We start from the raw sequence: 23,795 nt of genomic DNA on the forward strand, positions 1-23,795 counted from the left end.
TTAATAGCATATCATAACATAGCATACCATGGTCAAGCAAATACATCTTATTATAGATTGCAGCTTGTTTTAAATTGGTTCCTACCACACCAGAAACTGCCTAATCTCTTTTTAGCCATAGTGTGTGAATCTAGTATCAAGCCTCTCTGTAACTTATCCTGCTTCAGAAATATTGCCTTATTTTCCAGGCAGCTGCTCTATAATGCAGGTACAGTATGTTATATATGATATGATATATAAGAAAGCAAGGATGTAAAATACACATACCACCTACTGTATCTGGATATCATTTTCCTTAGTTATGAGTATTAAGCAAGAAAATGATCCTTAACATCCCCTGAACGTACTCCAAGCCTGCCAACTCACCCCTAGGAACAGCTTTATGGCAAGAAAAAACATTTTGAGGGTATACAGAAAAAAGAAAAGAAAAAAAAAAAGGATGGCAATGGGACAACAGGTATAAACATAAACCTGGGAAGAAAAGAGAAAGAAAGAACAATATTTAATGGAGATGAGGCAATCAGAGGAGAATTGAATAAAGAAAGAGGGGGAAAAACCTTAGGAAAGTTTTCATAAAAGGATTAAATACCACAGATAAATGTTTTTAAGCAAGACCTAATTTTTAAGCTAATCTTAAAAGATAAGTATGTTTTTCATCAGGGAGGTCATGTTAACTTCTTTTTTTATGGATCCTATTTTTACCAGCAATATAAAAGAATTCCCTATTCCTAATATAGAGCAATTATTTGGGGCGGGATGGAGAAATAACTTTCCTACTAGTTATGGACATTTGCATCTCAGGCAATATAGTTAGGAAGGAACTGATATGCTGAAGAGCTGCCTTTAGTTAGCCAAATAAACTAAGGATATGACTCCATGCAAGGCAGTTTCAAATGTTATCATGAAAATGATAGAGATCCTCCCTCTCTATACTGTCCTGCATAATAATTGAATTGTTGAGCACAAACAACAAAAACACATTGAGGAATAGATTATGTGCCTAAGGGTAGAATGAAATACTTAATACTTTCTTAAATCTTGCACTATCCTGGTTTTATTAGCTAAACCATTATTTTGTTTGTTTTCTATTTTAGCTAATGAAAACTAATTTTAGATTCAATGTAGTTTGCAAAGCAGGACTAACTTGAATGTTCTAATTTGATTGAGGCTTTTTCTTTTTTTGCCAGCTGCACTATTGATGCCAGTTTCTGTCATGTACCATCAATAGCTAACACAACGAGTGACTATGGCAATGCCCCTGAATGCTTTGTACTTCTAGGTCAATGTGAACTTGATGGAGTTCATTTGTGCACATTTCCCCTTGCATGCTTTCCCCTCTGCATTGTTTAATTACATAAGCTTGGGAGGAATTTTCAGATCTTTCAGCTGTTTTCTTGTAAATAAAATAATGAGAAAGAGAAAAAACCTCCAAAGTTTCACCTTCACTGCTACCACTTAAAACATCGTTATTTAAAGAGTAATATAAAGCCAAATCTCCATATGGTATTGTGATATCAGAATTATCAATATAAATTATGCATCACAAGACAGGAAGAACATTTGGACTTCTATAAATTTATTTGTAAAAACAGCTCTTTTCTATCCAACATACAAAAAGCATAATCTTCCAATGCTTCCTGATGTGGAAGACAAAATCGTTGTCAATTCAAAAGTTATTTCTCATACCCTTAATAGTCAAGGTACTACAGTGAGTATAGTACTGGAGATAGATCAGTGGTGGGTTTCAAAAAAATTTGGAACCTCTTCTGTAGGTGTGGCCTGCTTTCCGGGTCCACTGGTGGAACCTCTTCTAACTGGTTCGGTAGATTTGATGAACCGGTTCTACCGAATAGGTGCGAACTGGTAGGAACCCACCTCTGAGATGGATCCAAATTTATATTTGTATTGCAGATAACATACCTGCCACAAGAAACAATCAAATTGTTGATTTTCTCAGCCATCTACTGCAAACTTCTCATGCAAATAACAAAATTAATCCACATGTAAAATAGGATAGTGCGCATTCAAACTCTTTTAATTTCTTGGAGGAAGGTTGGTAGATTCCAGTGGCAAAGCAGATACTTTTCATGCAGAAGGTTCCAGATTCAATTACAGCAATTTTCAGATGAAAGATAACATTATATGGAGCAGGGGCCCCCAACCTTTTGAACACCAGGGCCTGGTTCCATAGAGATAGATTTTTCCAAGGACAAGAGGGAGCGTGGTTTCATGTGCTGGCTGCATCACACAGATGGGGCTTCACTTGTTTGAGTGGTTTTGTTGCTGGCATGTCTGGACTGGTGCTGGTCCATGGAGGTTGGAGACCCCTGATCTGGAGGATCTTGATTATTTAGCATAGACAGTACACACTGAACTGAATGGATTAAGAGTAGGGTATATAATGGTAATAGTTATAAAGAGGTTTTGGGGATTACTGTGTTATATGAGCCCAATGGCTTTTGTTTATTCAGCAAACTGTAATTAAAGCAAACTTAATTTAGTGCACCATATAAACCCAGTCAGCATGACATCTTTCCATGTTTCCAAATATAACAAACAAATAATTACACTAAGTAAAAATTTTCAAGTGAGTTTGACTCCTTGACCCCATTCCCATGATAGGTTTACTCTCTTTTTGAAACAGAGCCAGTTTGATGGACTAGAAATCAGGAAGCATGAGTTCTAATTCTCCTTTAGGCATGAGAGTTAGCTAGTGACTTTGGGCCACTCATTCTCTCTCACCCCAACCCACATTACAGAATTGTTCTCGTGAGGAGTATAGAAGATAGGAACATGAGTTGTAAAAATAAAGGTGGAATATTAATCTAAAGATTAGTAAACAATATAGCAAGGTTAAACACCTACAGTAGCCACATAACAAAAAATAAATGAGCAAGGTATGCATATTTGCATAACAGATTGAACATATATTGATATTTGTATCTATATGACACATGCAATGAATAATCTGAATAAGAAAAATTGAAAATAATTATTACACTAGTAATAAATCTCATCATAGTGACTAAATTATTTATGATCCCACTGTTCAGGCAAATTCAAAGTGTCTCTGTGGTTTTGATCTCTGAATTACACACTAACTGCATCTAATCTTTAGTTTTTTAAAAGAGTTTCTATTAATGATTTAGTATCATTTTTACTACTCTAATGTGGTTTACTTAAATTTCTGATTCAGGGCCCAAGTCAGAAATGGAAATAAAACTTTATTTTTATAATGGTAAAAATTGTGAAACAAAACCAAAACACTATCATTGAACCCTTTTCTAGAAAGTTCCAGAAAAATAATCTCAGTGTCTCAGCAGTTACCTAGTTTCCATATTCAAAGCCTGCTATAAATAAGTGTAACAATGGACTCAGACTTCAATCTGCATCCAAACCAATCTAAACAAAATATAATAAACCATAAATTTGGGAATAACAATTTCTTCCCATGCAATCATCTGAAAGGTGTACACTTCCAAGTCATTTATAATTTTAACTGACAATATCCATTCACTCTTTATATTAATTTTAGTAAGTTTTATATTTTGACAAGCAACGATAAAGAAAATACATCCGTAAGGTTATAGTTATATAGCTTATTCTGCGAAGGTATTTTTTTCCACCATTAGGAGGTAAAACAAACATTTCTGAACATGTTTTCTTTGCTCATTCATCTGTTAATGTGATACCACAAATACCATAGCTAAGGCCACTGTGTTCATTCAGCTATGAAACTTACTAAATGGCTTTAGACCAGTCAGTATCTCTTAGTCTAACTCTCTCTTATAGTATTCAGCATGCAAAAAGAATAGCTCCATCAAGAATGCACTGAGCAAGGAAATGAGGGACATAAAAAGGAAGTACTGTATTTTAGTAAACATATTACTGTAAACAAGCATTGTGATGGAAAGCAAGGCCCCTGAGACTCCAGTTTCTGCATCTGCTGCAACATCCAGCTGGTTATTCTCAGTGTTGTCCTTATACTGTTTGTAGATCCTCTCAGCAGCGGGTACCCCGTAGCTTCAAAAGTGGGTCTTTTGTATATCATGTAGTGTCTGCAGGAGAGTGCTCCAAATGCACCCAATCCTTAGCACACAGATCCCATGCGCCATCCCAAAACCCAAAAATGAAACCGACAAATACCATAAACAGACAGCTCTACAGACAACAAGAAAAAAAGACAAAACTCTCTCTCTCTCTCACGCACACACACACACACACACCACTGTAACATTACAAGCTTCTCCAACCCCAAATGTAGTTCAGGGTGCTATGCAATCAGTTCTGAGGCAACTGAAAATTGACTTCCTAAGGCATATTTTATCTTCAGCACATACTGTTATTTGAAAGAAAGAGGATCAGTAGACATGTTGCTGACATAAGAAAACATAAGTGAATTCTTTTGAATTGCCATTATTTCTGTATAAAAATTAACTAAAAGGTGATTTTTATATTTGTTAGGGAAAATGATCTAAAGCTACATATTTGTGTGGCAAAAGTAAACTTTCGCTTTCAGTAACGGCTGTGCCCCCCTTGGTTATCAGTAATTGCAACTAAACGTTTCCAATAACTGTTGACCAGTTCTGCACATCAGCTTGGAGGAATTTGAGCACATTCTTCCTTATAGAACAGCTTCAGCTCCGTGACCCGTCAAAACCACACTCGACTAAGCCGCGCCCAATTAAACCGCGTTGCTGATGTCATCAACAAGGCGACAACAGCCAGCGTGGAGAAAGAACGGCGCTTTAAATAGCGCTTTGAAAGCAAGCCGATTCAACTTAAGGTAAGGGTTAGGTTTAGGGTTAGCTTTAGGGTTAGGGTTAGGTTAAGGGTTAGGGTTAGGTTTAGGGTTAGGTTAAGGGCTAGGATTAGGTTTAGGGTTAGGTTAAGGGTTAGGTTTAGGGTTAGGTTAAGGGTTAGGTTTAGGGTTAGGGTTAGGTTTAGGGTTAGGTTTAGGGGGGTTAGGTTTAGGGGTTAATTTTAGGTTTAGGGTTTACAGCGTGCTTCTGTCTCCGCGCTGTTGTCGCCCTGTTGATGACGTCAGCTACGCGGTTTAGTCGGACGCGGTTTAGTCGGACGCGGTTTTGTGGTGGAACCCTTCAACTCAGGGCTCACATCAACTGCTCACTTTGGGTCCTTCCACACCATTTATATAGGCTTAAGGTCAGAACTTGGTCATTCCAAAACATTAACATTCATATGCTTTAACCATTTAGTCATACAATTGTTTCTTTTGTCCTTCACCAAATATAACACTTTTCATTCAAGCTAAAAAGTTGTACCTTGGTCTCCTCCATCTACTGAACATTCTTCCGATAGCCTTCTGACTTGTCCATGCAGCCTTTGCAAATGTAGAGGGGCATCAATGTTCTTTTTGGACAGTAGCAGCTTTCTCCTTTCAACCTTGCCATGTACACCACTGTTGTTCAGTGTTTCCTGAATGGTGGCCACATGAATGCTGACATTTGGCAATTCAAGAGAGGCCTTAGGTTCCTTAGATTTATCTTGGGATTCTCTGTGAACATTACACACCTTATTCTTAATATGATCTTAATTGGTCAATCATTCTCAAGAAAGGTAACAATGGTGCCAGACAATGGTGAATTGTTCCAATATCTACATATATTGCATGATAATGGACCAGTGAAATCCAATCTCTTTGGAAATAGTTTTGTAACATTTTCCAGCCTGATGAGTATAAACAACTGTTTTCAGAGGTCCTCAGAATTTTTTTGTTCTTGTTTCACATACCTATGTTGTGAAGATCAGAGTTTGATAGTGAATACTGTTATTTAAATAGGGCAATAACTTCCACACTCATATACATACATACATACATACATACATACATACATACATACATACGAAAAAATATTGAAAATTCAAAGCTTCAGAAACATTTAAGTACCACTATACAAATAGGAGATTAACATTACTACAATATTTCCCTTGCTAACTAGATTATGAGGTAATTATTAAGTAAATTATTATTATAACTGGGATGCAACAATTGACATAAGTGCAAAGTGATTCCAGAAAAAGAAAGTGAAATTTTAATATTTGGATTTAAATATGAAAATACTAAAGGTAGACTTTATATTACTTAGCATGATGAGCAACTTCTAAATAATGTTTAAAATTACTTATACTTAGTTTGACACCAGTCGAGTGTCTGATGTAGACCAGATTAAGATAAATTAATGTACATTCATACAACAATGACAGATATTGCATCTACTGAATAAACATTATAGAAATATAATCATGAAAAAATATTGCAATGCTTTCTGCCAAAGCATTCCGTATTGTTTACATGGAGATAATAGCTAAGATAATGGCCATTTAGAAAAACCAAATAAGGTTTAAGTGCACTAATGAAGGCACATAATAGAATATAAGCCACATTGCTAAAGAGGCAAAAAGCCAAACAGGACCAGTTGACTGAGAGATTTTTGCCATCTTTGTTTTCTCCAAGAAATTAGCAGGTAAACAAGCAAATGTTTTTAGCGAGCTAGGTTGTGATGCCTAATTAACTCCGACTCTTTTAGGTTGCTAAGTAAGCTTAGTCCTGATTACTACATGGTTGGCACTATTTGGCAAGTTCAGGACTTCAGGCTAGCTTGGGGAAAAAAACATTATGCAAGAAGACAGTGGCAATCCATGCCTATATTGTGAGAAGAAAATGGATATGTTTGTAAAAGTCACCAGATGTTGAACTCTATATGAAAGCAACTTAGTATTACTTTTAAGTCACTTTTGAAAGACCCTAGAACAGACATGTCCAAAGTCCGGCCCGGGGGCCAATTGTGGCCCGTTTTCAAATTTCGAGCGGCCTGCAGCTTTTTCTCCCTGCCGGAGATCTTTGCTTAGTCTTTCATAAAATAGTTCATTTGCATTTAATGTTAATGGTTCAAAGAATGTCAGGCTGAATGGCTGGCCCCACACATTTTCACTTCACCAAATCTGGCCCTTCTTGCAAAAAGTTTGGACACCCCTGCCCTAGAAGAATGACACTTTTATTAGAGTTTTTTATCCCTTATCCCTTTATTATTTTTTTATAAATAATTCAAGGTGGTGAACATACCTAATACTCTTTCCTTCCATTATTTTCCTAGTCCTCCGTTGTCACTCTAAAACACTTGAAAAGTGTTGAAAAACAAATAGTGCCCAAGGGAAGAGAAATCAGATATATGACATTGGACAGCAGTAAGTACATAAAGTGTTTCATAACATGAGAAGAGAATATTATTCAGGCTAACAACATCTTTTACCTCTCTTTTTTTTAAAGAGGGCATATGGAAAAAAATATTGGAGAAGAACTGAAAGAATTATTTTAACTTTGGTAGTTTTATCTAATGTGCTTTCCATCTTTAAAATTAGAATCACAAAAGCTTTTTAACAAGCCATCCTCCCACTGATAAAAAGCAAAGGCAGTTTGCATCTCAGCCTCCAAAGTTCCACAGAAGCCATTTTCCGCTCACTTACTTCAAAAGCCATTAAAAAAACTTGTTGAAGGACAGCTGTAGGGGGTTAATGGAAAGCAAGGCTTAGAAACAATCATTAGATTTTTTTTCTAAAGAGTTTCTCACAGATCCTTCCAACAAAAATGACAAAGATCTTCACAATTCTTACCAATCTACCAAAATCAATGGAAAACAGAATAAATACTAGCACCTTCAGATTTTTAAAAATATGCTTTTTGAAAAAACATAGAACATACAAAAAAGAAAATATCTATATCATATGCATCTCTGTTTCCTCCATTATTTCAGTTTAATTTTAAAAATATATCCAGCAGAATGTGTCTAGTTTTTTGACAAAGCAACAAATTACATAAAAGAGAAGAAAAATACATTCTTTAAAATTTCTATAAAATATCTTTGACCAGCGAGGACTTTATCACATTTATAATGATCTTGGACAAAGAAGTGAAACTGCACATTTTATTTTAATTAATAAAAAAGGGACTGAAATTCATACTTGGTCATAACTTGTTTTGAAATTTTGAACTGTTTAATATTAAGGATTTTGGTCCAGCAAAGCCATCAGTACCGATTTCAATTTTTATGATTGGGTATCTAAAATAACAATTAATGATCTGTATTATTTGAGGCTTGTCATGTTTTTGTAAAATAAGACTATGTAAGGTAGGTAAGTTGAAACTTTCAGATTTTAAGCTTTCTTTCTTCCAACTTTGAGTACTTCTACTTACTTCTTGAAGTAAGTTTTATTTTCCTGGGCTCCAAGAACACCGCAGATGGGAACTGCAGCCAAGAAATTAAGACACTTGCTCCTGGGGAGGAAAGCTATGGCAAACCTAGAGAGCATACTAAAAAGCAGAGACATCACCCTGCCAACAAAAGTGCACATAGTCAAGACTATGGTTTTCCTAGTTGCAATGTATGGCTATGAAAGTTAGACCATAAGGAAGGCTGAGTGCCGAAGAATTGAGGCCTTTGAACTATGGTGCTGGAGAAGACTCCTGCAAATCCCTTGAATTGCAAGGCAATCAAACCTGTCAGTTCGACTGCTCTTTAGAAGGCCAGATCCTGAAGATGAAACTTAAATACTTTGGCCACCTAATGAGAAGGAAGGACTCACTGGAGAAGAGCCTAATACTGGGAAAGATTGAGGGCAAAATAAGAATGGGATGATAGAGAATGAGGTGGCTGGATGGAGTCACTGAAGCAGTCGATGTGAGATTAAATGGACTCCGGGGGATGGTAGAGGACAGGAAGGCCTGGGGGAACATTGTCAATGGGGTCGCGATGGGTCGGACACAACTTAGTGACTAATAACAACTTCTGTGGAAAAAGTAAGTACATTGCCTTGGCTCTAATATTTCTAATAATAGAATTGCCCATTATCAGAAACAACCTCAAATAGGGATTTCTTCTACCAGTCTCAACATTGACTGGGAGGAATCTTTTACCACTCCTCCCTGCAGAAGTTTTTCAGCTTTGTGATGTTTGAGGGTTTTTTTTTTGCATATATAGCCTATTTCAAATTACTTCATAGCATTTTGATGTGATTTAGACCTAAGCTTTGACTTTGCTATTTCAGAACTCTTTATCTTTTTTCAGCTAAACCTTGGTGGATTTACTGGAATGTTTAGAGTCACTGTCAAGTTGCAAGGTCCATTTTTGGTTGGGGTTCAGTCTTCAAGAGATGCTCTCACATTATCCTATAGCATCCTCTGGTACAATGAAGAATTTATAATGGATTCTATGTCATGAGCTTCCAAAGCCTTGATGCAGCAAAGCAGTTCCAAACCATATCATTTCCACCACCATGCTTTATAGTTGGTTCTTCTGGTTCAATGCAGTCTTTGGTTTACACCAAACCTATATTTGGATACTGTGCCAAATAACCGAGGTGGCGCAGTGGTTAAATGCAGCACTGCAGGCTACTTCAGCTACTTCAGCTGACTGCAGTTCGGCTGTTCAAATCTCACCGGCTCAGGGTTGACTCAGCCTTCCATTCTTCCGAGGTGGGTAAAATGAGGACCCGGATTGTTGTTGGGGGCAATATGCTGACTCTGTAAACCACTTAGAGAGGGCTGAAAGCCCTATGAAGCGGTATATAAGTCTAACTGCTATTGCTATTGCTAACTATTCTTTTGCCTTGCCTGTACAGAACTAAAATGGTATGTGGGAATGACCTTGAGAGGCAAGGGAAAGGGATTCCAGACTCATAGTCATCTATAACCTTTTTAATGAAGGCCTCTGAGAGCTCTTTTGACTAGGCATGGTGATAGCACACACTAGAATAAACCAAACTAAATGTCTGAGATTTAAATAAAATAAGTTCTTCCCTTCTAAAATGTTTTAATCATTTTTATCTGATCTGGTACACCTGATTTTAATTGTAGATATTTGAAGTATTGCTAAATGTAGAGGTAAAATTTTCAAAATATGAAAGTGACATTTGTGGTTATTTAAATGTTATTTATTTGTAAAGTTTATTAGGTATACATCTTATCACATGGTAACTCTGAGAGGCTTACAATATTAAAATTGCACAATGTACGTGTAACTTGTATATGATATTTGTTATATTATATCCCGTTTATCTATCAATATTGTTGAAAAGAAGCTCAGATATTGTATGTTGGAATATGATGAAGAAATTAAATAATTCAATGGGGTGTATTTACTTTTTCACACGACTGTATATATAGTAAACAAATGCTGGTACTTGGATTCTGGGAGAGATAAACTACTTTAAAATGTTTAATTACAGAGATAATTACAAGGGAGAATTGCAAATATAATTTTGTGTTGCAGATGTCATAGGATAAGCACATTCCTAAAACTGCCTTTTAAAACAAATAAACAGAGCAAAACACAAAATGATAGAAACATTATTTAGTAATATTATTCAACAACTTCCTCTAAAGCTGAGCTTTGCAAATCTTCCTGAATGCAGGCCAAGAGCGTGCTGTGGCAGACTTTCCTGGTAGACTATTCCATAACCATAGGGCAATGACAGAGAACTGAGAGTGTCATTACCTCCCACAATGATGGCAAATAAAGCAATGGATAACCTAATTGGAGAGCAAAAACCCCTTATGGGATGGAATGTAATGTAAATGTAATGTCAAATGTAATGTCCTTATAAATTCTGCAGAGTACTTAAAACAGCAACCTAAATTGAAAAGTTATTTAGATGCTATGCTTGTTCATTTTATCAAACGCAATCCAGCATATAGAAATTCAGTCTTTCCTTCTTGCACTATTCTGCCTGGCTTCAGCGTCATAAACTTTTTAACCTCAGAGACCATCTAAGGATCTGATCTATGAATAATCATATATTTTTTAAAATACCTAGATGATACTTAATGAAGGATTTAAAAATATTTGAGTGAGAAGTGAACTCTAATAAATAAACCTGGTGTTCACACTCTTTTTAAAAAAAAGTAATTTAAATAATTGAGGTGAGTACTATGGAAATCTATAATTAATTTTTTAAAGCATTTATAGGTACTGATATTAGGTTTGTGAACTCCCAAGAGCTCACAAACCTAATGTGTATTTTTAAGATAAAATCAGGGGAATTTTAATTGCCAAACCCATTAGGCCCCAGAATCCTCTCTGAATGTATCACTACATTTCAGTGACCACAATTTCTGAAATCGCCTTATGCTTTATGTTATCCTGAAGTCCGATATTATGAATGGCAGTACCATACATTTAAAATACCCATGTCAGAAAATGCCCATTTCAGAAAATGGGCAAAGAAACAGTGCCAATTTCACTAACATTCAAGAGACTGGTATTTATTTAATTTATTGCATGACCATACTTTCAAAAATGTTTATAATATGAAATATATTAATAAAATAGCAACAAAGCATTTTAACTCAGAATTGTTTTAAGAATAAAAAATCCTCCTAGCATATTTTTAAAATTGCTTCCAATATGAATATGATAAAATTTGTTTGTTTGAATTTAAGTTAAAGCTGCAGAATCCAAAGGATTTATTTGTTTGTTTGTATCCCGCCTTTATAATTTTATTATAACTCAAGATAGTGGACATATGCAATGCATCTTATTCCTTCTTTTTTCCCATAACAACCATCTTGTGAGGTGGGTTAAATTGAGAAAGAGTCCCAAAGTCAGCAAGCTGGCTTTCATGGTTAAGGCGGTACTTGAACTCATGGTTTGCTGTTTTCTAGCCTGGTGCCTCAACCACTAAATCAAATTGGCTGTCTCTTACTACCACCCATAAGAATTTTGCCTGCAAAACATAGCTATAGCAATAGCAGTAGACTTAGCTATGTTTTGAAATTCTGTATCTTAATGAATTAAATAGGTTGCATAATACATGCAGTAGCTAAAAGCAGAGGATTGACAAGACAGCTTATTATACCGAGGTGAGGTAAGATGCTTTCACTCACTTTTCCTTTTGACATAACTTTTGTATACTTGCAAAGCCCATTCCATGTTTATTTTGTAAATAAAATAAAAAATCCATATACCCAATCTGACAAAAAAGAGAACTCTGTAAGGGCAGCACTTTTGCAATTTTGGTTTCAGAGCTAACTCTCAGAAAAATGAGCAATGAACATAGAACTGAAAGCATGATATTTGGTAAGAAATCTTTATGTAAGCACTGCTTACAATAAAAAATAAATTGCCCCTATTTTTTATTCTCTTATCTGATAAAATACTCTTTAACATGTTTTTAAAATATAATTTCTTAACTCAGTGAGTATTTCTTACTTTATATGTGTATCACAAACAGTGCCTTCTGTAAGGCAAAGACATTCCCATAATTATATTGAGCAGTTTAATGAAAGAACACTCACCTTGAAAAGTTTTGCCTTTAATGTATTCATCATCCCTCATCACATCTGTCCCTGCAAATCCCATTTCCTATTCTATTCATGAGGTGCAGCAACCTGGAGCTTTAGTGATTACTGCCACACTTTTCCCATGGCCTTCTCACCTCTCATCTAACCCTTAAGTACCCCATTCCCATTGTTTATCATCTGTTCTCTTCTCCTGGAAACTGCTGTTAGAAGTTCACTTATCCCTAATCTTGCCTGCTGCCTTTGATATTCTTTCTAATCCAACAATCTGTCAACTGGGGCATCAACCCATGTCCAGGCCAGCTGCTCTCTCCCAGGCTTCATACAAAATGTTCAGAGGATTCTGATCCAGCAAGAAAAACTTGAAGCAAATAATTAATGTTGATTTGATCAGAGCTCATGACTTTAGTGTGCTATTAAGTAGACGACTGAAGAAAACTAAACTTTTAAAGTTTGTTTAAACTTGGCTGTTAATACATTAATGAAATTCTGGTCAATGTGTAAAGGGACACGATTAAAGAAAGTAAATGCATTAGAAAAGAAAGAGGAAGCCTTTTTAACTAAAAAAAGGCAAAGAAAACTATGTTCACATGCATATCTCCTTATACGTAGCATGTTCTTTCTCATATGCAGTTTTAAAATGAAGTTTATTAGCAAGCTTCTTCAAGAAAGCATAAGGTGAGAATAATAAACATAAATAAGCAGCTAAGTTTACTATAACTATATATCAGAAAGACAGGAGAGTATACAGTGGATATTTGCTCTATAATTTAGAGGTAACATTTATTGATCTTCTGTATCTTAGCAACACTATGACAAACAGATGGTCCCCAGATAATGGCCAATGCATGTGTTCAAGGTAACCTGGTATTTAGTGAGAAGGAAGGATTCACATATTCAGGCCTGCTGTGAGGACTATCATGACATTTATTGGATAAAATTCTTCAGATCCACTCAAAATTAGATTCAGACAGGATACATTTATATGGATTTTGTCCTGTATCTGCCAAATGGTTGATCCTGTAGTTCCCAAGGAAGTGGATAGGATCCTTGGGACTCCTGACTCAGCTACCTGCTTCTTAGATCCATACCCCTCTTGATTAGTTAGGACTTCCTGGAAGGTGAAGTGTGGTTTGGCCTGTGAGGTGGCAAAAAAGGGAACATTTTTGCCTATCTCGAAGAAGACAGTTGTACACCTCCTTCCCAAACAGCCATTTCTGGACCCAGCGTTGGCAACATCATTAATAATGGTTTTCAATTATCTTTGATGGTGCTGGAATGGTATTGGTACAATCAGATGGTTCAATTTCTCATTCTTTATTTTTCAGGAACTTTATCATCAATCATGGTAACCTCCTGGCCAGACTACAGGGATTAGAACTGGAGATACAATGTTTCAGTGGTTTTCCTCTTTTCTCTGTGACTGGTTCCAGTTGGTTTGTGTATGACTTACATGATGCCTCAAGGCTCAACTGTCCCAGTCTTCCTGATCAACATTTACATGAAGCTGCTTGGTGAGTAATCTGTTGATCAAGTATTATCAATATGCTGATGATATCCTACTATATGAGAACCAATTTGATGTCATGATTAGGCAATAGGCTAGAAACTAAGAGACTGTGAGTTCCAGGCATGCTTAGGCATGGAGCCAACTAGGTGACTTCAGACCAGTCATCTTCTCTCAGACATAAGAAGAGGACAGTGGGAAATCACCTCCAAAAATCTTGCCAAAATTACAGGAACTAGTCCAGACAGTCATAGGGAATTAAAACTGACTTGAAGGCACATTCATACACACATACATTCTTGCTTTCTACCTCAACTCCAAGTCAAGAAAGTGATGCTATCAAGGTCCTTTCCCAGGTATATCTGGTCAGGAAAGAGTAAACTTAAAAAGAAAACTGAGTAGCTGTGTATTCCTGATTCTTCTGGCACCTTGTTTTTCCATCTTTATTGCTGAATAAGAGTCTTCTCTCTTATACAAAACTAAAGTATGATTTGGAGAGCCTCGTCCTTGATTACTGATGTGCAATTAAACAGAATTCCAACTATTATGAATTTTATCATTCTCTGTATAAGAACTCAAACTTTCTGCTCTTTTTATATTCTTAACAGCATATATTTATTTTGATTTTTTTTTTTTGATTTTATTAACATTTGTAGGCCGCCCTTTTCCCTGAGGGGACTCAGGGCGGCTCACATAAAATCAGGGAGGGGAAGTACAAACAGTGACATAGACACATATAATAAAAGTAATAAGCAACATACATTCATCATTCGGGAGGGGCAACTATCCTTGTCCCCAGGCCTGACGGGCTAGCCAGTTCTTGAGGGCTGTGCGGAAGGCCTGGACGGTGGTGAGGGTACGAATCTCCACGGGGAGTTCGTTCCAAAGGGTCGGGGCTACTACTGAGAAGGCCCTCCTCCTTGTAGTTGCCAGCCGGCACTGGCTGGCCGATGGAATACGGAGGAGGCCCAATCTGTGTGATCTAATTGGTCGCAGGGAGGTGATTGGCAGGAGGCGGTCTCTCAAGTATCCAGATCCACTACCATGCAGGGCTTTATGAGTGACTAATAGCACCTTGAAGCGCACCCGGAGATCGACAGGTAGCCAGCGCAGCTCGCGGAGGATAGGTGTTATGTGGGTGAACCGCGGTGCACCCACAATCACTCGCGCGGCCGCGTTCTGTACCAGCTGAAGTCGCCGGATGCTCTTCAAGGGCAGCCCCATGTAGAGCACATTGCAGTATTCCAGCCTAGAGGTCACAAGGGCCCGAGTGACTGTTGTGAGTGCCTCCCGATTCAGGTAGGGTCGCAACTGGCGCACCAGGCGAACCTGGGCGAATGCCCCCCTAGTCACAGCCGTCAGGTGGTGATCAAACGATAGCTGTGGATTTATGCAAGAAACTACTGAAGTCTGCATTTAGAATTATTCATCTAAGATATTTAGCAATACTCCTAGCTGTAATCATAATAAAAGTACACAAATACCATTTCATTCTCAATATTTGATTTCACTAATAAGCAAAGATGTTATGAAAATCTATCAAGAAATATTAAATGTACCCAGAATATTTTCCAGAATTACAGATATTTCAATATATAATAGTATATATGTTATATATAGTAATATATAATTAGTATGATAAGGCAGAATTTATCCAGGTGAAACTATTCATGTAAAAAAAAGTTACTATATGCTTCTAAAAGAAATTATTCCATTTAGAGTCCTGGTAGAATTGTTTATTTCCTTTCTCAAGGAATCTTTCAATGGGGATATACATATGCATTGTATTTATAACAGAATCAATACGTTCATAAAGGTAATAAATATTTGATATTTTCAAAAAGCACAATATTGAATTTTATATATTTAAAAGATTCAAATATTAATTCAGAGTATCATTATCTATAAAGGAGCTTTAAACTATTTATCTATTCAAATTGTTTTCTTGTAATAATAATTTGACAGATCGAACAGAATCTTTCCTAGCCTTGCTATTTAAAGGGAGGCTAAGAATTAATCTTACAACTTAAAAGTTGAGCATGTGGAGAGGGTTTGTACATTGCACTAATTCATGCTTGGTTCAATAGTAACATATTAAGTTAACTACAATCAGATAATTTGACAAACATAATTAACCAAAACCAAATAATTTTTAATATAAGGCTTGAGCCATCTCGTTGTTCATAAAGCAATGTTGGTTATATTTAAATTGACTTAGCGTGATCTATTAATTGAGTCAAAAACTGTCTGTGTTATAAATGGTTTGCTGAGTTAACTAAAATTGGTTGGGTTCAGAAAACACACTAAGCCATAACTCAATGTTCTATGAAATCAACTTTTTTATAAAATATTATTCACAACTTAATGTACTACGTGATTCTAGTCAATTGCATATTTTACTATCCTATTATTCACTGAGAACCTTGTCCCCTATTTGATAAAGCATTGCTAATTTTTCATTCTTTCAATATGTTTATATAACTGTCAACTCGGGTCTTAAAATGGTAGCCATTTTGCAACTCTGCTGTCATTATAACCATACCAAGCTGTTTTATATGTACCATTATTATTAACCTAGCAGGATTATTCAGGACAGTATGAAAATGGGGAATAGGTGAGTTTTAACCATTTTAATATGATCTTGAAATTAATCTTCACTAATGCAGAGAATTCCAGTCAGAATTCTATTGTCCCAATCAGCATTGTATTTTTTGAAACAATTGTTGGAAAAGTATATCAGAAGATAGGGAGATAAATTCTGGTTCATACTCCCCATACATACATACACTATATTGCCAAAAGTATTCGTTCACAACTGAATCTGATTATGTGGATGGGTGAGCGACTACTTTTGGCAATGTGTATATGCTAGTTGTATTGCCCAATGCAGAGACTAGGAGCATGTGGGTATAAATTCTGCAGTAGATAAAATAGAATTCTATATTGGCCAAGTGTGATTGGACACACAAGGAATTTGTCTTTGGTGGATATGCTCTCAGTGTACATAAAGAAAAATAAAATAGAACACATCCATCAAGAATCATAAGATACAACACTTAGTGATAGCCATAGGTTACTAATACGCAATCGAATTATACTAAGAAATAAATAAAACAAAATTTAAAGATTCAAGCAACATGGTTATAGAGTCATAAGTGGGAAGAGATAAGTACTAGGAAGAGAATAATAATAGTAACACAGTCTTGGTAATATGACAGTGTGGTGGGAGATAAATACATTATATTTATTATATAATAAATATTATATTTATATATAAAGTGCAGAAACAGCTAAATTTGTAGAGTGGAGCAGTAGAAAAGTCCCTACTCTCTTTCTGATCTCAAGCCATCCCTCAAACATCTAGAGGACCAGAAGTTATTTCCTTATTCCTGAATTTGCACATTTTAAACATTAAAAAAACCTGAAGCATGCTCAAGCGAAAGGACACGCAGCAAACCGACTAAGGCCAGAAAAAAAAAGCGGTGGTGGTGTTCCCGTGCCTGTGTTCAAGGGCAGTCATTGCAAAAAAAAAAAAAAGTAATAATACACTTTTCTTCTTGTGGGAGGGACTAAAAATTCTGCCTACATTTGGAAACGCTCGATCCTAGATATCAGGAGTTTTCCTACCTGGGGAATAAAGGGCAACCCTATGAAGAAACAGCTGCTTCTGGCTCGGTATCTACAAGCTACTCTACCGGCCTGGCGGGTCCCTTCCTGGGCCCTAAATCCCCGCCGATCCTCCCCCGCCCGCCCACCCCCAATCCAGTAACAGCGACTCTTCCGAGGATAGGAAATCCTCCTTTAACCCTCCCACCGCCTCCCTAAGTGCCCTGCGGGAGAGCCGGGAGTAGGCCTTTCCCAGCAGCGGCTTTGCGTAGAGAGCGTAGCCTAAGCGCTTCGGCGAAAGTGGCTTAAGATGGGCGTTCCTGAAGAGAAGGCAGCGGCTCCTCCCGCGGCCTTCTCACCTATCCTGCTTACCTGGCGGTATCGGAGGCGGAAAGGCCGCAAATATTGGGAGGCCACGCAAGGTCCGACAGCCAGTTCGTCGATCGATTCCATGCCGGGTGCCGCTACTTCAGGCTCGGATGGAGGCGCAGGGTTAACCTTGCAGGGAAACCGAGAAGGAAGGAGCGGAAAAGAAAGAAGGGAAGCGCGGGCAAGAGAGTCAAATCGGTGGGAAATGCATGCGGAAACTAGAGAAGAGCGCGCACTGCGCGAGGGCTTTTCCAGCAGTTTCCCTTTTTCCTCATCTTTTCCCCGTGTGGATGAGTGGAGTTGAAGGGCAATGGATGCAGGACAATGCTCTCCTATGGGAAAATACTTTGAATTCAAGGTGGAGGACAAGAGTATCATTAAAATCCTTTGAGAGAGAAAAGCTTGAGGGAGACCTTATGAAGTAGTTTGCATTACACTCTTTACCCCCACTTTTCATTGCAAGAGAGATAGGGCTGTAAATGGCATATATAGAAAACGTGTGTGTGTGTGTGTGTGTGTGTGTGTGTGTGTGTGTGTGTGTGTGTATTTGTTATATTTATGCTGATAAATAAATAAAGGGAGACTAGTATAGATCTATTTCAAGCTATTTAGCTCTCATCAGCTAGCCACACCCTTGTTGGGAATCGAACCTGTGCTCTATTGCCTGTTATATTTATGCTGATAAATAAATAAAGGGAGACTAGTATAGATCTATTTCAAGCTATTTAGCTCTCATCAGCTAGCCACACCCTTGTTGGGAATCGAACCTGTGCTCTATTGCCTGTTATATTTATGCTGATAAATAAATAAAGGGAGACTAGTATAGATCTATTTCAAGCTATATATAAATAAATATATATTTATTTAAAGTCACAACCCCTGGTATGCCCAAATATGGGAGGAAGGTCACACTTCCATTCTCTGTCCTTCGGCTCGTCACAAGAGACCATCCAGACAGAAACCCAATATTTTTTAGTGTTGCCTTTTTGTTACATTTGTTATATTTATGCTGATAAATAAATAAAGGGTTAAAGGTTAACACATCTGCCTAAGAGGCAATAGAGCACAGGTTCGATTCCCAGCAAGGGTATGGCTAGCTGATGAGAGCTAAATAGCTTGAAATAGATCTATACTAGTCTCCCTTTATTTATTTATCAGCATAAATATAACAAATGTAACAAAAAGGCAACAGTAAAAAATATTGGGTTTCTGTCTGGATGGTCTCTTGTGACGAGCCGAAGGACAGAGAATGGAAGTGTGACCTTCCTCCCATATTTGGGCATACCAGGGGTTGTGACTTTAAATATATACCTTTCACCCTGGCCTGGCTGATAAGGAGTCGAGCCCTGTACTCAATGGTTAACACATCTGCCTAAGAGGCAATAGAGCACAGGTTCGATTCCCAGCAAGGGTATGGCTAGCTGATGAGAGCTAAATAGCTTGAAATACATCTATACTAGTCTCCCTTTATTTATTTATCAGCATAAATATAACATATATATGTGTGTGTGTGTGTGTGTGTGTGTGTGTGTGTGTGTATGTATGTGTGTATGTGTATGTGTATGTATATATATATATATATCAGCTCTCTGAGCTGTTTTCTTGCAAACGGTTCATTACCCAAACTAGGTAACATCTTCAGTGCTAGATTTAGAACAGGAGTCACCAACCTTTTGGACCTCAGGGACCACTAAATTTATAATTTTAAATCCTGCGGACCACTAACATGATTTTTAAAAAAAGATAAATAGTATTTAGTGCAATATAAAAAATGCAAACAAATTTTCTGCGGACCACCAAAATTTTCTCATGGACCACCAGTTGGTGACTGCTGTTTTACAGGACAGAGAAACTGATTGCTAATTGAATGATTGGGTGATTATAACCAAAGAAAAGTTCTGAGTGCCTTTTCTGGACTAGATAACAACAGAATAACAAGAGTTGGAAAGGACCTCTTCTAGTCTAAACCCCTGCTCAAGCAGGAGAACCTATACTATTTCAGACAAATGGTTGTCCAATCTCTTCTTTAAAATTTCTAGTATTGGAGCACCCACAATTTCTGAAGGCAAGCTGTCCCAAGTCCACCCCAATTACATTAAGCTAAAAAAAAATATTTTTGGCACAGAAAGCATGGCCATTATGATTTACACGCTATGTTTTATGATTTGATATGTGCCATCCAGCCAGTTGTGGTTTGTTCAGTATGTTACACTTAAGAAACTATGTCTTACCAGGCCATGATAATTCTACATCATCATTACTTCATCCTTGCAAAATTGACAAGTATTATTTCCAAATTATGAAGTAAGGGGAAAGAGACAGGCAGAGAAATTACTAAAAAAGTTATTAAAAAGCAACTGAACAATTATCCTTATCAATATCCAGTAAAGAATTCACCAGGCAGTTTTATGGTAATAAAGTTGCTTTTTATTCTATTTTGAGGCTTCAGAGGAAATAATTTTGCGTATATAATCAACTTCTAAAAATTAATGCACCCAAAATGACTTGGTTTTGAAGTTGTTACAAATTACTGTATATACTCGAGTATAAGCCTAGTTTTTCAGCCCACTTTTTGGGCTGAAAAAAGCCGCCTCGGCTTATACTCGAGTCAGTGAAAAATTTGCCCGGAATGGAGGAGAAAAAGGGGCGGGGCCATGCCGCTGGGTGACACTCGTGAATGGCCCAGTGCCCCTGTGAGTTTCCCCTCCCTCTGTGTCAGTTTGCCGCGCGCACCGCACCATCCCCCCTCCTCACGTTCTAATGTAATGCAGGGCTGTCTTACGATTCCCCTTCCTCCCCCTCCTGCCGCTCTGCAACGATGTCCCACCTCCTCCTTGTTATGGCAAGCAGCCACATAGCGATGTCCCACCTCCTCTGGTACAGTGATCCAATGATAGGAATCACTGTGCCATGTGTCATAGGAGGCGGGACATCGCTCCCGCGGCTGCACGGGACATCATCATCACAGCGGGACATCAGCATCATGAGGTGAGTGAAGTATTTCATTGAATACACCGCTAGTTTACTGTTTTTCTTTGAAATAAATATTCAAAAACATTATTGGTATCTATTTTTATTTTTGAAATTTACCGGTAGCTGCTGCATTTCCCACCCTAGGCTTATACTCGAGTCAATAACTTTTCCAGTTTTTTGTGGTAAAATTAGGTGCCTCGGCTTATATTCGGGTCGGCCTATACTCGAGTATATACGGTAACCAAATTGAACAACCCTGCATAAATCCTTTTATTTGGGGGAATGTTTTAACATTTGGTGTATTCTGCATTTCCGCTTGTTTTAGTTAAGCTAGTAATTGCAAGGAGCTCTCCTAGGCATTAGCATCCTTTACTAGCCAAATCTTTAGATGTGTTTATTCTCCATCTTATGGAATATATTTAGCCCTATTTATGTCAGTGCAGAATTCTTTTAAACACTATTATTGAATAAGACATGTAAACCTTTCTGAATATTGGCCACTCATTTTGGACCAAATCAGATAATTGAGTGATCTACATGTCTGGTTCATTTTGATATTATGGTTGAGGAGAAACTATTTTAAAGCTATGTAACTTTGAGAGAAAAGGAGAAACAAATATTGCTCTCCTGTGTGCTATAAAGCTCTGTGCTCTGTTTTTATAAAGAATAGACCACTTATGAAAATGTAACAATATATGTTTACTATGCTTAAGGTAAGTCCTCAGCATATGACTACCATTGAGCCCCAAATTCTGTTGGTGAATGAGACAGCTGTTAAATGAATTTTGCCCCATTTTACAACCTTTCCTGTCATAGATATTATGTGAATCATTGCAGTTGTTAAGTCAGTAACATGGTTGTTAAGTAAATCTGCCTTCCTCATTGACTTTGCTTGTCAGAAGGTTGCAAAAGTGATCACGTGATCCTGGGACCCAGCAACTGTCATAAATATAAATCAGTTGCCAAGCGTCTAAATTTGAATCATATAGCCCTGGGGATGCTACAGTGGTCATAAGTTTGAAAAACAGTCATAAGTCATTCTTTTCAATTTCATTGTAACTTTCGTCACTAAATAAATTGTTGTAAGTCAAGGATTACCCGTATACTTTTCAGAGATGTATGGAGAGTTTTACGTTCAGTGATGGGATGAGCTTTTCTCAATACTGATGGTGATTTTGGGATTCTTCCAATCCTGTGAGTTGTAGCATGAATAAGCTGGAGAATCTCAGAGCATCCTTCACCAAGAATAAATCAAAGGATAGTAGAAAAATGTAACAATATAAATATTGCTTCTTCTCTATAGACGGTAACTACTATATGAAAAAAATGTTAATGTATTTCCTTGTAATCACAATGTTGATTCTTATAACTAAGATTTGAAATACCTATTAGAGAGAATTACCATCAGATTAACTGACTCCGCAAATAGCATTTCAGAAGAAAAATATTTTTGTATAACGATTTGAAAGTTGTTTTCAAGATTGTGCCCCAAGTAACAGAATGGATGCAGTTTGGACCGTCTGTGGATCTGTAGTGCTAGTGTTAAAAAGAACCCTTTATTTTTTCATAATTAGCCTCTGGAAAATCTAGCACTGTGCTGAGTGTGCACAGTTAGTATGCACAAGGATAAGATGACCCTCATACCAATATACAACATTTATTGGAGAATCCAGTAGAGTGGAGTCAGAAATAGTCCCCTACAGTTTATAATAAAGCAAACATACACTTTATTTATTCAAACCTCTCTTATTTAGCTCACTTATCAGGATCCTGAATCTTTTCTTAGATTTATAGAGTAATGCTCTGGGATTCCCCAGCAAGGTATATAACCTTTTGAGTCCATGCTAAGCACATAATCTTGAAATTGCTGCTCTTCTAAAAAATCCAATAATTTACCTTACAGCCAACTTCTAAGTTTCAGCATCCAATCTTTTTGTTGTTGTTTATTTAAGAAGGATACTTTTTCAGGGGCTGGAAGCATTGAAAATAAAGGTTAGGTTAAGGCTGGTTAGGTGCAGCAGGTGAGCGTTTTATTTTAGTTTTAAATTAAAAGGAAGTTAAATGATGAGGTGTCAAGGGATGTGTTAATGGATGCTGGCACCTGGTGGCACATTACTAGGACATAGTTTTATGCTTCAAGATATAGCTCTGAAGGTGAATTGCTTCTTATAGATAAAAATAATAGAAAAAATTAGTTAACAAGTTTTGGTTCAAGAAAAACAAGCCAAAGTTTTCAAATTCCTCTCTGTTGTGCTAGTAGAAAAAGAAGACAAATTGGGATACTGGAATCAAAGTTCATTAGCACTTAGCAATAGATTTATATATCATTCCATAGTGCGTTGTAGCAGTCTCTGGGCAGTATACAAAGTATATTGCTTCCTCATTGGGTCCTCATTTTACTGATCTTGGAAGGCTGAGTCAACCTCAAGTCTATCAGGATCAAACTCCAGACCATGGGCAGAGTTTGTGTGCAATACTGCATTCTAACCACAGAATCACCATGGCTCCTAGTTCATTGAGGCTCATTGTAGCATTTACATTATTTTGCCAAAGGGTCTGATTGACCCTTCACAATGATTACATTTTACAAATTTAAAATAACAATTCTTGAAGTAGCTTTGAAAGGCACATGTTCAAAATACAAAAATCAGCAATAGTCCAGTTGTAGAATAGCACATTTAAGCCTTGAAATAGAATTTCATTTTTATTCATTATGTGCTATTCTCTTCATGAATAGGCCAAGCAAGTCACAATGACAAAGGAATTAGATTACTTATTTAATTATTTGTTTGAAGTGCTTGCATCTTGGAATTGAGAGCCTCTTGTCAGACAACAATCAGGAATAATGTAAGGAACCAATAACCCAAACAAGCACCTGATGTTTTGTCAATCGGACATAACATTCAAATGTTCCAAAATACCTTCTTGAAAAGTTAGATTTCCTTAGCTCACTAATCAAGAGGTAGCTGGCCAGTTATCTGGAAGTAGTTTATTCCAAAAATCATAAATGAGAAAAATTGAGGA

General features: G+C 37.0%; 1 protein-coding gene across 2 annotated transcripts in view; it reads right to left on the reverse strand.

Annotated features, from left to right (window-relative positions):
- Nucleotides 1-18,184, reverse strand: part of NUDT14 (nudix hydrolase 14) — a 50,868-nt gene extending 32,684 nt beyond the window's left edge. Inside the window, exon 1 of one of the 2 annotated variants that reach the window (XM_032235200.1) lies at nucleotides 17,802-18,184. In XM_032235200.1, the coding sequence (XP_032091091.1) occupies nucleotides 17,802-18,176 (375 nt within the window). In that variant the 5' untranslated portion in view covers nucleotides 18,177-18,184. Of the gene's footprint in view, nucleotides 1-12,313; nucleotides 12,670-17,801 lie in introns of those variants that run through there. The other variant, XM_032235208.1, reaches the window with a different exon arrangement.
- Between the last annotated feature and the right edge of the window lie 5,611 nt (nucleotides 18,185-23,795).

Source organism: Thamnophis elegans, chromosome 1 (genome assembly GCF_009769535.1).
Source record: "Thamnophis elegans isolate rThaEle1 chromosome 1, rThaEle1.pri, whole genome shotgun sequence".
Taxonomy (NCBI): domain Eukaryota; kingdom Metazoa; phylum Chordata; class Lepidosauria; order Squamata; family Colubridae; genus Thamnophis; species Thamnophis elegans.